The sequence below is a fragment of the Heteronotia binoei genome, chromosome 3 (assembly GCF_032191835.1).
Source record: "Heteronotia binoei isolate CCM8104 ecotype False Entrance Well chromosome 3, APGP_CSIRO_Hbin_v1, whole genome shotgun sequence".
Taxonomy (NCBI): Eukaryota; Metazoa; Chordata; class Lepidosauria; order Squamata; family Gekkonidae; genus Heteronotia; species Heteronotia binoei.
The window spans coordinates 72,911,994-72,926,104 of NC_083225.1; the positions used below are offsets into that span (position 1 = coordinate 72,911,994).

The window sequence follows — 14,111 nt, forward strand, 5'->3', positions numbered from 1 at the left end:
GCAAGCACAAGACAGTAACAGTTTTCACTTTGTACTCACTCTTACAAAGTTGTCAGGGAACAAACCTCTTCTGCCTTTGAGCTGTCCTTCCCACCAACCTCCATCCTCTTTTCTGATATTGGTGATTATGTCACCAACTGTGATTGTCAGCTCGTCATCATGCTGAGCCTTGTAGTCAAACTCCACTATCGCCTCCACTGAAAAGAACACACACAAATACACTGCAGAATTAGAAGAAAGGAGACTTTTAAGTTCTCAGCAAAGATTGTTTACGATTTTAGAGTTTAAATCAAACATAAACGGCATGTTGCAAATCCATTTATTATATTTAATAAACTAACCTCAAAATCACCACACATTAAGCTAATGGTGCAGAAAAATTCTGCTCCAACAGCTTTTTGACAGTTTAGATTAAAAGAAGAAGATACTGGATTTACATCCCACCCTATATTCTGAATCTCAGAGTTTCAGAGTGGTCACAATCCTCCCCACCACCAGACACCCTGTGAGGTGGGTGGGGCTGAGTGAGCTCTTACAGCAGCTGCCCTTTCAAGGACAAGTCCTACCAGAGCTATGACTGACTTAAGGCCATTCCAGCAGCTGCAAGTGGAGGAGTGGGGAATCAAACCCAGTTCTCCCAGATAAGAGTCTGCGCACTTAACCACTACACTGGCTCTTATAAGTAACTTATTTTAAAATAATCAATGCTAAGAAACTTGATCTCATAATATACTTAATTACCTTGCTTCTTATGTCCATAAGTCAGTCATATTCCCTCTAAGTACTTTCCACACCATGTTTTAAAAGGCCGGAGTCAATTTAGAACCACCTGTTACTCAGTTACCAGTTTAAATGACACATTCACTTGACACATCCAAAGCCAAGCAGATGCAATTTACTACAACTATGTATTATCAAGTGTTAATTCATTCTCAGGCATTTTCAACCCCCTAAAAATGATGTGTTCTTCATGATATTGCATGTGCTTCCAAAGATACAAAACACAGTAGCTGTTTCAGATGCGTATGATGATGGTCACTTCAACATGTTAAGTCACAGCAAAGTCATTTACCAAGCTATGTACACACAGCAGGGATTCATTGCAAATTGACTGCGTGTTTTCATAGGAAACATTCATTTCCAAATATATTTGTAAAATTTGTATTTTAAATGTGCTCATACAATATGTATACACAGACATATTTAAAGATAGTAACACGTGAAAAAAAATCACATACTTCAAGAATAAACAGATGCTGTAACTCATTTTGGAGCCAAACAGTCTTTGGATGATACCATCAAAATAGAAGGTCAGGCATTCAAAATAGAGAAATTCCTTCAAAATATTCCTCCTTCTCCTTGTCTCTTACCTCATTATCTTATTCCCCATATTGTCTTAAGCACACAACACCCAACACAACCTAAGAAAACCTTACGCATAGAAATAGGACCTGTAAAGTAAAGTCCTGTTTAGGTACTAGAAGGAAATCCCAGCCTCCCTCTCTCCTAGGTATACATTTTCAACATTTTTATTTATTTTAAAACATGTTTAGCTTATCTTTCTACTTAACTTAGCTTCCCAAAAGCACTGAACAGATTTATTTATTTGGTTGATTTATATTCCGCCCTTTTCCGTGGCAGAGATCTGCTCCCATTGAGGTGTGGGGAATTAATACCTTTACTTGGATGGGTTGGAAGACAGCAAGGGAGGGGAGAACTCACCCAGAATCCTTTAGTGGTACCTTTCCAGGTTGGTGGGAAATTCCTGGAGAATCTGTGGTGAAGTCTGAGGAGGGCATATGAGTTAGGGCTTCGTGTGTGTGTGGGGGGGGGGGGCCTTGCCTAGAAGGAAATCCCAGCCTCCCCCTCTCCTAGGTATACATTTTCAACATTTTTATTTATTTTAAAACATGTTTAGCTTATCTTTCTACTTAACTTAGCTTCCCAAAAGCACTGAACAGATTTATTTATTTGGTTGATTTATATTCCGCCCTTTTCCGTGGCAGAGATCTGCTCCCCTTGAGGTGTGGGGAATTAATACCTTTACTTGGATGGGTTGGAAGACAGCAAGGGAGGGGAGAACTCACCCAGAATCCTTTAGTGGTACCTTTCCAGGTTGGTGGGAAATTCCTGGAGAATCTGTGGTGAAGTCTGAGGAGGGCATATGAGTTAGGGCTTCGTGTGTGTGTGTGTGGGGGGGGTCTGCCAGACTCAGGTTCTTGCTGTGAAAGTTGACTAGGTGATTTTGGACTAGTCACAGACTTCCAGCCAAACCTGCCTCACAGGATTGTTGTTCAGATCAAAGAGGGGAGAGGAAAATGATGGAAGCTGCTTTGGTCTCCCCCACACCGTGAAGAAAGACTGTCCTTTTCTATGTAGAGGCTGCAGGGAGGAGGAAGGTGATGGAAACCTGAAGTCAGAGGGGCAGATAAAGGGAAGGAGTTAGGGTTGCAAACTACAAGTTAGGAAATTCTTGGAAATTTAAGGGGTGGGGCCTGGAGATGGTGGGGTTTGAGGAGGGATAGGACCTCAGGCAGGTACAATGCCATTACCTCTTGGGAACCATTGGAGATCACTCAGATTAACAATTGCTCTCTAAATGGCAGAGATCAACTCCCCTTGAGGTGGAGAGGGGGAGTCAATGCCTTCACTTGGGTGGGTGGGAAGACACCTGGGGTGGCGGGAACTTGCCCAGAGACTCCTTCTAGAACCTGTTGTATTTTTCTTCACAGTGGGCCTTACTCCTAGTAAATAAATAAAACATGATACTTGGAACTGTTACACCTATAGGACATTCACAGTACCAAGGCCACAGTCCACAGAAATGATAAAAGGAAGTACTTCTTCACCCAAAGGGTGATTAACACATGGAATTCACTGCAGCAAGAGGGGATTGGATACACATATGGAGCAGAGGTCCATCAGTGGCTATTAGCTGCAGCATACTAATGGAACTCTCTGTCTGAGGCAGTAATGCTCTGTATTCTTGGTGCTTGGAGGGGCAACAGTGGGAGGGCTTCTAGTATCCTGGTCCCTCTAGTGGACCTCCTGATGGCGCCTGGGTTTTTGGCCACTGTGTGACACAGAGTGTTGGACTGGATGGGCCATTGGTCTGATCCAACATGGCTTCTCTTATGTTCCTACAGCAGCTGATGTAATTTCCTTATATGGAGGGTGGGGTCACTAGCCCTTCCAGCGTCTTCTTGTACCTGAGGTAAGCTGCGCCCCCCCCTTTAATTTTGCAAACACATTTCTTCATTGAAAGAATCATATTTTCTACTTAAGAGTTAAAACTACTTAAGAATTAAAATTGTTGCCAAAATCATCAGCTACATTGTTCTATACAGAATAGATTGAAACTGCTTCAAAACTGCCTTTTGACATAGAAACCTAAATTCCATTGGGCATTTAGGATAATTTTAACAGTAATGTTATGGTATCTTTGTATAAAATTACATGTTTTAATTGATGATGTCCTGAGTAAGTTTAAATATTCTTGATTTGTACCAGTGTTGTAAAAAGTTGTTACTAAAACCAGTCCTTATCAGACTTCTACAAGATGTGCTACAATTTTATATGAGAAAACTGAAGTCAGGCAACAAGTTGCAAAGCTGCCATGTATGTACAAAGAAAAATGTATAGAAACTTCATGTTATCAAATTATATATGAATATCCAGCAATGCCTACTAGCCCAGGCATAATGAAATAAGTAAAAATAGACAGAAAATTTGACCCAAAGCAAAACGAACTGAATCAATTGAACAGAAATTAAGTAGCAGCATCTCACTCATAACCCCCAAAAGCCATCCTAAAGAACCTCCAAAAACAACAAACACAGGGGATAAATCAGAAATTGTTCTTTGTGACACCCTGATATAACATGAAAAACACTACATTTTCTTTTCAATCTGTGCTTGATATTTCTCCTGCACTGTGAACTATTATAACAGAAATATCTGCAAATATGCTTATCATATTGCTTCTTAATAACACAACCAAATCATCAATCACTTGCTTCTTAATAACAACACAACCAAATCGTCAATCACTAGATCACTAGCATTTCAGCTTTTCACAACTTTTGCCAACAAATTGTAACAAGCATTCAAATAATCGACACGGTCGATCATCGGCTACTGGCCCGCCGGCTCGCCGACGCAGGGATAAGGGGGTTGGCCTTACAGTGGCTCTCCTCCTTCCTTGATGGACGGGGACAAAGGGTGGCAACTGGAGGGGAGCTGTCCCGGAGGCACCCACTAGTGTGTGGGGTGCCACAAGGGGCAGTTCTCTCCCCGATGTTGTTTAACATCTACATGCGCCCCCTTGCCCAGATTGCCCGAAGGTTTGGGCTTGGGTGCCATCAATACGCAGATGACACCCAGCTCTATCTACTAATCGACGGCCGGCCTGACTCCGTCCCAGAAAGCCTGGACCTAGCATTGCAAGCCGTGGCAGGTTGGCTCAGACTGAGCGGGCTGAAGTTGAATCCAACGAAGACAAAGGTCCTTTGCTTGGGTCGCGGTGCTCTGGGAAGGGAAATCCCCTTGCCGGCTTTTGACGGTGTGCTGCTGAAAGCAGCCCATAAGGTCAGGAGCTTGGGGGTCCTTCTGGAGCCTTCACTATCAATGGAGGCACAGATAGCGGTCGCTGCCAAGTATGCGTTCTTTCATCTTCGACGGGCGAAGCAGTTGGCCCCCTTCCTGGAGCGCCGTGACCTAGCAACGGTGATCCATGCTACGGTCACCTCAAGACTAGATTACTGCAACGCCCTCTACATGGGGCTGCCCTTGTGCCGAACTCGGCGGCTGCAGCTGGTGCAGAACGCGGCGGCTAGGCTATTGTTGGGGCTCCCAAGGTGGAAGCACATACAGCCGGGGCTACGCGGATTGCACTGGCTGCCAGTGGTATACCGAGTTCGTTACAAGGTGCTGGCTATTACCTTTAAAGCCCTATATGGCCGAGGACCTGCCTACCTGAGGGACCGTCTTTCCCCATATGAGCCCCAGAGAGCGCTGAGGTCAGCTGGGAAAAACCAGCTGAATATCCCTGGGCCAAGGGAGACCAGATTGAAGGCCACCCGAGACCGGGCCTTCTCTATTGCTGCTCCACTGCTGTGGAATCAACTCTCGGAGGAGGTGCAGGCCCTACGATGCTTAGATCAATTCCGTAGGGCCTGTAAGACCCACCTCTTCAAAATAGCCTTCAACCAATGACAAACCGGGAAGTGCCATTGAAAATGCTCTTAATTACTGAATTCTGCTGAAGACCTAACGCTTAGTACCATGTTGATATTGCTATTGTTAATTTTAGTAATTGTAAATCGTTTTAACTGTGATTTTATAAGTAAATTGATGTATAATGTATTTTATGTTGTAAGCCGCCCTGAGCCTGCCCTGGCGGGGAGGGCGGGATAGAAATAAAAAGTTATTATTATTAATAAATAAATAAAATAGTTAAAGCAAATGTAATTCAAAATTAACTGGGAGAAGCTATACTATCTGTCGAAAGCTATCATACCACCTGAAAAAATATTAAAGTTATTTTTATATTTCCACCGAAAAGTGGAACTAGAAATTTCTGAAACATAAAATGTGAGGTATTGTTACAAAAATGCAATTCTAGTTCAGAGCAACTATTTAGCTGAAGGTCTAATTGAGAAATTAAAAGTAATGTGTTTGGCTCCTTTTCAGCATATCATTTGTTCAGTTTCAGTTTGTTTGATCATGAGTTCAACAAAAATTAAGATACCGAAACAAACAGTTAAACATGAAATGATAGCACAGCTCTACATTCCAAGGTCATATAGCAGCTCAACATCTACACCCATTTTTGAAGAAAGGAATAAAATACAAAATAAAATGACGTATCTCTCTTGAAGAAAACAGAGTTGCATTTCCCTGTAACTGTTGTTCATTGATGTCTTCCGTCACACACACTGGGATTGTGTAGGCCAGCAGCAGACAATTTTTTCTGTGAATCATTTAGTAAGGTGCAACTCTACCACCTGTGTACAAACCCCTCTTGAATAATTCAGTTCTGCATAGTTTGTGGAAATCCACAAGCTGGGGGCCACAATAGAGAAGGCACATGTTCAGGTAGTTGTTGATTTTGCCTAAGCTTTGTACTGTATACTCCATTTAGCAATGGCTGTCCAGGACCTCAAGCAAAGGCTGACAAACCCTGCTAAACTTGAGATCATTGAACTGCGGGTGTCAGGGATAGAATCTGAGACCTTCTCCTGAATGCAGTGCAGTTTCTCTGCAACTGAACCGCAGCACCTCCCCCCTTATCTCTTCCTTTTCCCTTCCAAACATATAAACACACAAATCTTGTATCTGCTCGAATACCCAGGCCTGCAACCATAGTGTGCAGTTAAACCCAAAGAGTTGCTTATGGTAAATTAAGTTTCCCTGTTCAACAATTTATGCATTAATTATATTAGGCACATGCTGAGGATAGAGAAAGCAAAAACTCATCAAAATCCATGCTAAAACCTGTTTCATTAGTAAGACTCCTAACAAGACAGAGTTACACTCTTTTGCTAGTCAGTATTTTCAATATATTAGAAAAAAACAGAAAAATTAGGAAATTAGATGAACTGTCTTCTCTTCTCCTTTCAAAATGTATTTCCTAGAATTTCCTTGAAAATTAACAACAGGAATTACATTTTGAAATGTTTCATACTATATTCATATGTTTGCTTTCTTTAGTATAAAACCCGTAACCATTGCCTCTATTAAAAAAGCTGTAAAAGCTTTTAAAACGCTAACACAGATGGATGATTTAGCAACATACACTGTATTAAGTCTTTAAATAGTTAAGTTTTAAAATTGTCCTACAGTTTCAAAGCAGGTTTAACACCATAATATAATCTGTATTAGAAACTGTGAGATGAAGCCCAAATCAAGTTTGACTAGTTAAGAGATATTTAAAAATAATGCCATTTTAATGTCAACTATGCAACAATAGCACCATTTACAGTGCTTCAGTGAAATGTATACTGATATGTGCATGGGAAGAACAGGAACCGTCTTGAGGACTGATTCCATTCAAGATACAAGTGACAATTCTAACTAAAATGGAACTGGCAACATTAAAAAAAGAATTCAGCACGCTAAATGGGAGACATATGCATAGTCATTTTGCTGTTTGCAAAGCAAACATGCTGTCAATGTTTTAGAAATGAATGCAGCCAGCGAATGTTAAGTGTTATATAAGCAAGACAGGCTTTCAGAGGGCCAGGTACCTCTGCCTTGATTATAATCATACTGTAAATCTAAGTGCTATATGTCTATCCTTCACCTCTACTTTACAAGAAACACCAAATGAAAGGCAACCTATATTTATGATGTCTAAAAAGAAAGGACAAGAGTTAACATCTAATAGTCCATAGTCAGAAATCCTGGACAACAACACATACTAGAAGGGATGAAGAATTATTATGGCATATAAACAGCTGAAGATCCTTGCTTAAGCAGGAGAACACTATTTTTACATTTTTTTCCCATTTGAAACACATGTCATTACGCCTTTGGAACAAGGGTCAAAAACCTTTATTCTTTCTGTCTGTCACCCTCTAATCATCTGTGAAAGCAAAGACTCTCTCCTACTTATACAAGATAAATTCAAATCACAGAGCACAATCCACACTTTTACATTATGTTCTGCTGCCAAGGGACAGTTTTGTCAGCATGCGGCTCCACATATTAATTACCTGGTTTTACACGTCTGGAAAGGGAACAGTTCACGCCTATCATTTCAGTGAGCCACCATTACATCTTATGTTCAGAAAAGTATACAACTTGAAATTTTGTTAATTTCACTGCATTCAGTCTGCCTATTATATACTCATTCACACCCCACCTTTCTCCCCAATGGGGACACAAAACAGCTTACATCATTCTCTTCTCCATATAACCCTGCAATCTGAATTAGACTGGGAGTGCGTGACTGGGTCATGATTACCCAAGAAGCTTCTATGAAAAAGTGGGGATTCAAACCCTTGTTTCTCACATCCTAGTCCAGCACTGCACCACAGTGGCTCTAATGAACCTCTACCTGAAAACACAATGTTAGCAATTATTTAATTTATTTTTTTCATTTAAAAAGTGTCTAGAGGGGTCTTATTTAAAAAACAAACAAACATGAAATACTAGGTCACATTCTGCCAGCATAGGCACATTTCTGGTGACCACTGGACGAATCTCTTTACCAGTCAGAACTCTTGCAACATACATCCGTTCTTTTATACTTGTGGGTTGTTCCCTTTTCAGACACATTCCTACATCTCTCTCAAATCCAACTTCACCACAATCTAAGGATTGTTAAAAGAGAAAGCTACACAAATTCTATGACAGCATGGTTTGATTTGGTCTAATAAAGTACTGGCTGCTGTTATGAGTCAGAGTTCCTATTATCATGCAAGAAGTATAAAAATCCAAATGCAACTGAAGCTTGAAACTTGCTTTAAAACATCTTTGTACATCTTTTTATGGTACAGCATACCATACATTACATTAGGATCTACATATATAAATTTTAATGGTATTTAGCAGGAGATATTTTACATAGAAATGGACTAAGACCTCACTCATTGTTCTCAAGCTTATCAAATATATTTCCTTTGTAAGAGAGATGGTGAAATTATGGTACAAATCCATTCAGTTCAAGATATCATGATGCCTAGAGAAGCTTGAAAATGAAACAGTATTTATGCTACTTGCCTGAATTGAGTAGTTTATGGCAATAAGGAAAGTCAGACGATTTGAGCCTAAAACATAGGTGTAAAGTACATGGGGGCTGGGGGCCTAGAGCCCCCCCGAATTTTATCAGCGGGGCTAAGCCCCTGCCAGGCAACCAACACAGGAACTGGGGCTTCAAAGGCATGAATAGGATGATAAAGGCTATGTGTTATTTTCCCTCTGAGCTGCAAATGACTTTACAACTTCAGCTCCTTAGAAATACTAATAGAACTTCTGCCAGAGGCTAGGTGTCAATATGCATATTAACCAGTGTTGGTAAGCTCTAATTGTGTAAATTGTGTAAACCAATACATTGGCAGCCTTGAGTGTGCTCTTGCAGAGAAAAGGGAGTATTTTTTTCATCCAGCCAGCTGATCTAGAGTGTTGAAGGACTCTTGATATTGTAAGGTAATTACTGAAGTATTGATATCCAGCACATATCACTCCTTATAAGTTTGGTGTCTGTTGGAAAATAAAGCCTGGTTGGCTACACCAGGCTCTCTTTAGTGGATTCAAAATACTTGCTTGGTTCCAATTTACATTTGGGGCGAAAGTGAGATTGTGGTTGGACAAGAAGATCAGAGGCCTTTAAGAACAAAATTTGAGGCCAGTGACACCTTTAAGAACCAACCAAGTTTTATTCTGGGCATCAGCTTTTGTGTGCATGTACACTGTTTGATTTAGATTGCACACACACTTATTTTATCTGACAAGAGCCTTTTTTTTTTGCTATTAATCACTGATCGTATTTATTATTTTGCTGCTGTTGGTTTTATGATGTGAGCCATCATGAGCCCATTTTGTGGGTAGGGCAGGATATGTTGAATACATGAAATGAAATGAAAGTTTGATTTCTGAGTATAAGTGAAAACTGAATGATTTAGGTTTCAAGCCCCGGTATCAGCAACGGCTGTAAACTGTAGCATAAACTGAACCCAACATATAGTTACATATAGTTGGTGGCAGCCAGTTTGGTGCAGTAGTTAAGTGCGCGGACTCTTATTTGGGAAAATCGGGTTTGATTTCCCACTCCACTTGCAGCTGCTGGAATGGCCTTGGGTCAAACATCACTTTTATAGGAGTTGTCCTTGAAAGGGCAGCTGCTGTAAGAGCTCTCTTAGCTCAACCTACCTCACAGGGTGTCTGTTGTGGGGGGGGGGAGGTAAAGGAGATTGTGCTTCAGGGTCATCAGAAAACAGCAGGGGGAAGGGAAATGTTCCCCTAAAGCTTTTCTGTATTGCCTTTTACTGTCAAATGTGTGACCATTAGTTTGTCCTATGCACATGATATGTATATTTGCAGATCTTAAAGTGACTATTCTAAAAGTGAATTTAGGAGGGAGCTTCTCCATAAATTCATAGGTAGTGATAATGGAGGCCCCTCCCTGTGATGTCACTGGCTCCTCCCTGTGATGTCACTGGATCAAATGTCTCTGGTTGGGTCCCAGCCCCCTTCTCCCCCTGGGAAACTGAAAAGTCTATGCCCCTACCTAAAACGCAAATTACCTGTAAACTTTGAGTTCAGAACTCTTCCCCACTCAATTTCATCAAATTTTTAATAGGGAAGGCATGTCTTCAGCCTCAGCACAACCAATTTATTAGGAGAAAGCTTTAATCTGATATCAAAGATATTCACTATCACTGAAAGTCTACAGCCCTACTAATTTAATGGAATGGCATAAAAATAATTGTGAATATTAGTTCATTTTTATATAATATAGCAGTTTGAACATTTTAACTCAGCCACATCTTCTTCCCAATATTTTCTCTTCCCTCTGACTTTTGCATTTACAGCATAAACTACCAGGGATTAGATTTAGACAGATTGGGGAGAATATCCCAATGGTTTATTTGACCTGCTTGAATGCATTTCCTCATGGATGTAGCTTGTTGATTTTTATCTCATACTCTGATTGGGCCTCTCAAATTTTGACTCTGTGAGACTGAAATAAAGGCCTTCCACACAGAAAGTTTCCCTAAAATGAAATTATGTTTGATGCTGAGTGGCCAAACTGTCTTCAAATGTCTATCCCAAACACAGGTGCAGGCTAAAATAGAAAAACAGCCCATGAACACAGCATGCTTTAAATTCCACAAAAGAGTGTTGTAGGGAATCAATAATTTGAAGACACAAAATCAGACTATCCCATTGTTATCTCCATAACCATTAGGTTGGACGAACAAAAATAACAGTCAGTCATCACTTTGTGTCCCAATCAAAATACAAAGCAGCTGATCCTGTGGGGAGAACTCACTCTGCAGGCTCTGTTCGGGCTCTCTACAGCAGTTCAGTTGAATAGCCCCAAAGGGCACCAGCTCAGCCATGGGGAGACTGCCCCCCCTGGCTATTTTGTGGACTGTCTTTTATAGTCTAATTAAGGGGACAGCAGAAGAAAGCCCCTAAACAGCTGAGCAGTTGGGAGCAACCCCTCAGCTGTTGAAGCATCAAGGCACTGCTTCTGAAAGACTCCACGGCTTCTTCAGCTAAACCCTCAGCTTCCTCTTCATTCAGCTTCTGTCTTCCCTGCTGTCTCCACTTTGGGTTTTCTTTCCCAAGACTTTTTTTGTAGTTCTTTATGGTCTTAATTCTTTATGCTACTACCACAACTCAGGGTCCCCCCCCTCCCAACAACTCCTTTTTTGCTATTCTCTTTGGTCTTCTTTAACTCTTTTACCACACTCGTAACTATTGCCCTGTACCACCTTTTATTCTCTGGCAAGATATCTTCAGTCAATTAATTATGATGATGTCTCAGGTCACCAGTCCACTGGTTCTTAACTGTAAACCAACTTTTTTGAGCCTGTGGACACCTTTGTAATTTTAAGAGATGGTGGCAAGTGCCCCTCCAAAATGTCTAACATGAGAAGTGAAGCCAAATGGAAAACCTCCCTCTTTGTACCTCTTGAGAAGAAGAAAAGTCTGCAGGGGAATGGAACCAACATACTAACTAAAGAAACCCAGATGCTTACCAGTCTTCCTGATCCTCTGGTGCAAAAACCTTTTATTTGAATGAGGGTGGCCAATAACAAAATGGCTTTACCCACTCTCTGAAATGCTGAGCAGGCATCATGGTGCTCACAGGCTCTACACTGAGCACACCAATAAAAGTTGACAGTCTACTAATTGATCAGTTATTTGGATTACCCTGTCCCAGGGCTTTTTTTTTGTAGAAAAGCCCAGCAGGAACTTATTTGCATATCAGGCCACACCCCTGATGCCAAGCCAGCTGGAACTGCACTCCTGTGTATTCCTGCTTTTGTTTTGTTTTTTTAAGCCCTACTTTGTCCCTAAGTGGACTACAGTAAATCCCACAGAAAAACATTCCCTTGGTTACAGAAACTATCATGCTGCCTGAGGTTTACTTGTTTAGCAGCCTTGAAAATCACTTCTGGAAGGAAACTCACCCAGTTTTTACTTCATAATTTTACCAATTCTTATTCATAAACATTACCCTTTCCATATAAAACCATTATTTACACATTTTATATACATTAGGAAAACTGTACACATTTTCATAGCATTTTTTTCATAGTGAAGCACATTCTTTTCTGTTTTGGTTTCACAGCTCAATATTACAATAAATAGTCCTGACACAGCTCAATATTACACAGCTCAATATTACAATAAATAGACTCCTGATGATTGCTGCTTCCTTGACGGCATACCTAATTTTATGTCTTGAGTCTGGAGGCATCCTCTCTTACCTATATCAATACTATGAACCCAACATACACTTGCTGACCATATGTTTTATCCTCCAGAGTTGATTTAAACCAGTCTCAACATAGCTGCTGCACAGAGGTTTGGGAGAGGAACTACAAGATAAGGATATACTGGTATAGGCAAAGTCACTACAAGTTGTACACAATTCTAAGTTACCAAAGGAATCCAATGATCATTCTACAGTATATGCAGATATCAAAATTCCCTGCCAACCTGCCTCTGGTAATTCATATTTCATTCGTGGAAATTTTTCCATTTATTCACTCTCCACAAAAATATTCTAATACACATACATGACAACACAAAAAAGGTACTCACTTTGAATGCCTCACACAACCTGCAGGTTTTTTACACATACAACCTGTCCCCTAAATATATGCTGCATTTTACAGTTCTAGAATTCTGCCTACTATATTGCTGGGCATTTTAGAAAATGCAAATCTGTAATGGAATCTGCAAAGAAGCAGTACACAATTCCATCTTACAAAATAGCAAATTCAGCCTGTCTTCAGTGGTCTTCAATGTACAGTGGAATACTAATGGAGAAACAAGAAACCAGCCAGCCACAGTACTGAGTAAGCATAGCCTAATTCCAAATTAAACAAAGATATTTCAACCCACTATGGTCACCACTATAAGATACTATTTTATACAGCCTTAACTTCACTCCAATCTTGATTCTCCCTGAAGAGTATTCTTTATTATGCTTTAAGCATCTCAAAAAAGATTTAGTCAATGGTTTAGCTACTGATTATATACACTGTGGACAACAAACTCCAACAGTAACATGGAAGAAGAAGAATTGAAGAATAATTGCAATTTATACCCTGTCCTCTTCTCTGAATTGGAGACTCAGAGCGGCTGACAATCTCCTATATCTTCTCCCCCCACAACAGACACGCTGTGAGGTGGGTGGGGTTGATAGAGCTCTTACAGCAGTTGCCCTTTCATGGACAACTCCTATGAGAGCTATGGCTGACCCAAGGCCATTCCAGCAGCTGCAAGTGGAGGAGTAGGAAATCAAACCCAGTTCTCTCAGATAAGAGTCCATGCAATTAATCACTACACCAAACTGACTCTCATAGCTCAATGGCAACAGTTTTTGTTAGATTACGAAAAACAAAGTTGAAGTTCGCCAACAACATTTTTTAAAAGCAGTATGGTGTAGTGGCTGGAATGTCAGACTAGGATCTGGGAGACCTAGGTTCAAAACTGCCTTGGAAGCTTGCTGGGTAACCTTGGGCCAATCACACACTCTTAGCCTAATCTACCTCCCAGGGTTTTTGTGAGGATAAAATGTTAGAGAGAACAATGGATATAGCTTTGGTCCCCCACTGGGAAGAAAGGTGACAGACAGCCTTTGCAATTCTTTTTGGTTGCCAGTTACTATTGGGTTTTCTGTGTCATTTCAGACACCATTTTAGCAACCAGCTGCTAACAGATTTTATTTATCTTTTCATTAGGCTTCCCAATCCCCAGGTCCCAGAGGGGGATCCCCTGGTTTTACAGGCTTCCCCCCTCCCCCAGCCAGCTGGCCGGTGAGGAAAGCCCTGCCCCCAGAGCCATCATGCACCTCCATGAACGATTCCCATAGGGAATGATGGGGAATTGAGCCGTGGGTATCAGGGGCTCTTGGGGGGCTGTTT

General features: G+C 40.9%; 1 protein-coding gene across 4 annotated transcripts in view; it reads right to left on the reverse strand.

Annotated features, from left to right (window-relative positions):
* The window catches only part of SH3KBP1 (SH3 domain containing kinase binding protein 1), a 237,284-nt gene that overhangs the window by 209,166 nt on the left and 14,007 nt on the right, over positions 1 to 14,111 (reverse strand). For 2 of the 4 annotated variants that reach the window (XM_060234047.1, XM_060234044.1), the window contains exons 1-2: positions 7,716 to 7,773; positions 40 to 197 (exon numbers count right to left, since the gene is read on the reverse strand). In XM_060234047.1, coding sequence (XP_060090030.1) covers positions 40 to 197; positions 7,716 to 7,758 — 201 coding nt within the window. In that variant the 5' untranslated portion in view covers positions 7,759 to 7,773. Of the gene's footprint in view, positions 1 to 39; positions 198 to 7,715; positions 7,774 to 14,111 lie in introns of those variants that run through there. The other 2 variants (XM_060234048.1, XM_060234045.1) reach the window with 2 other exon arrangements.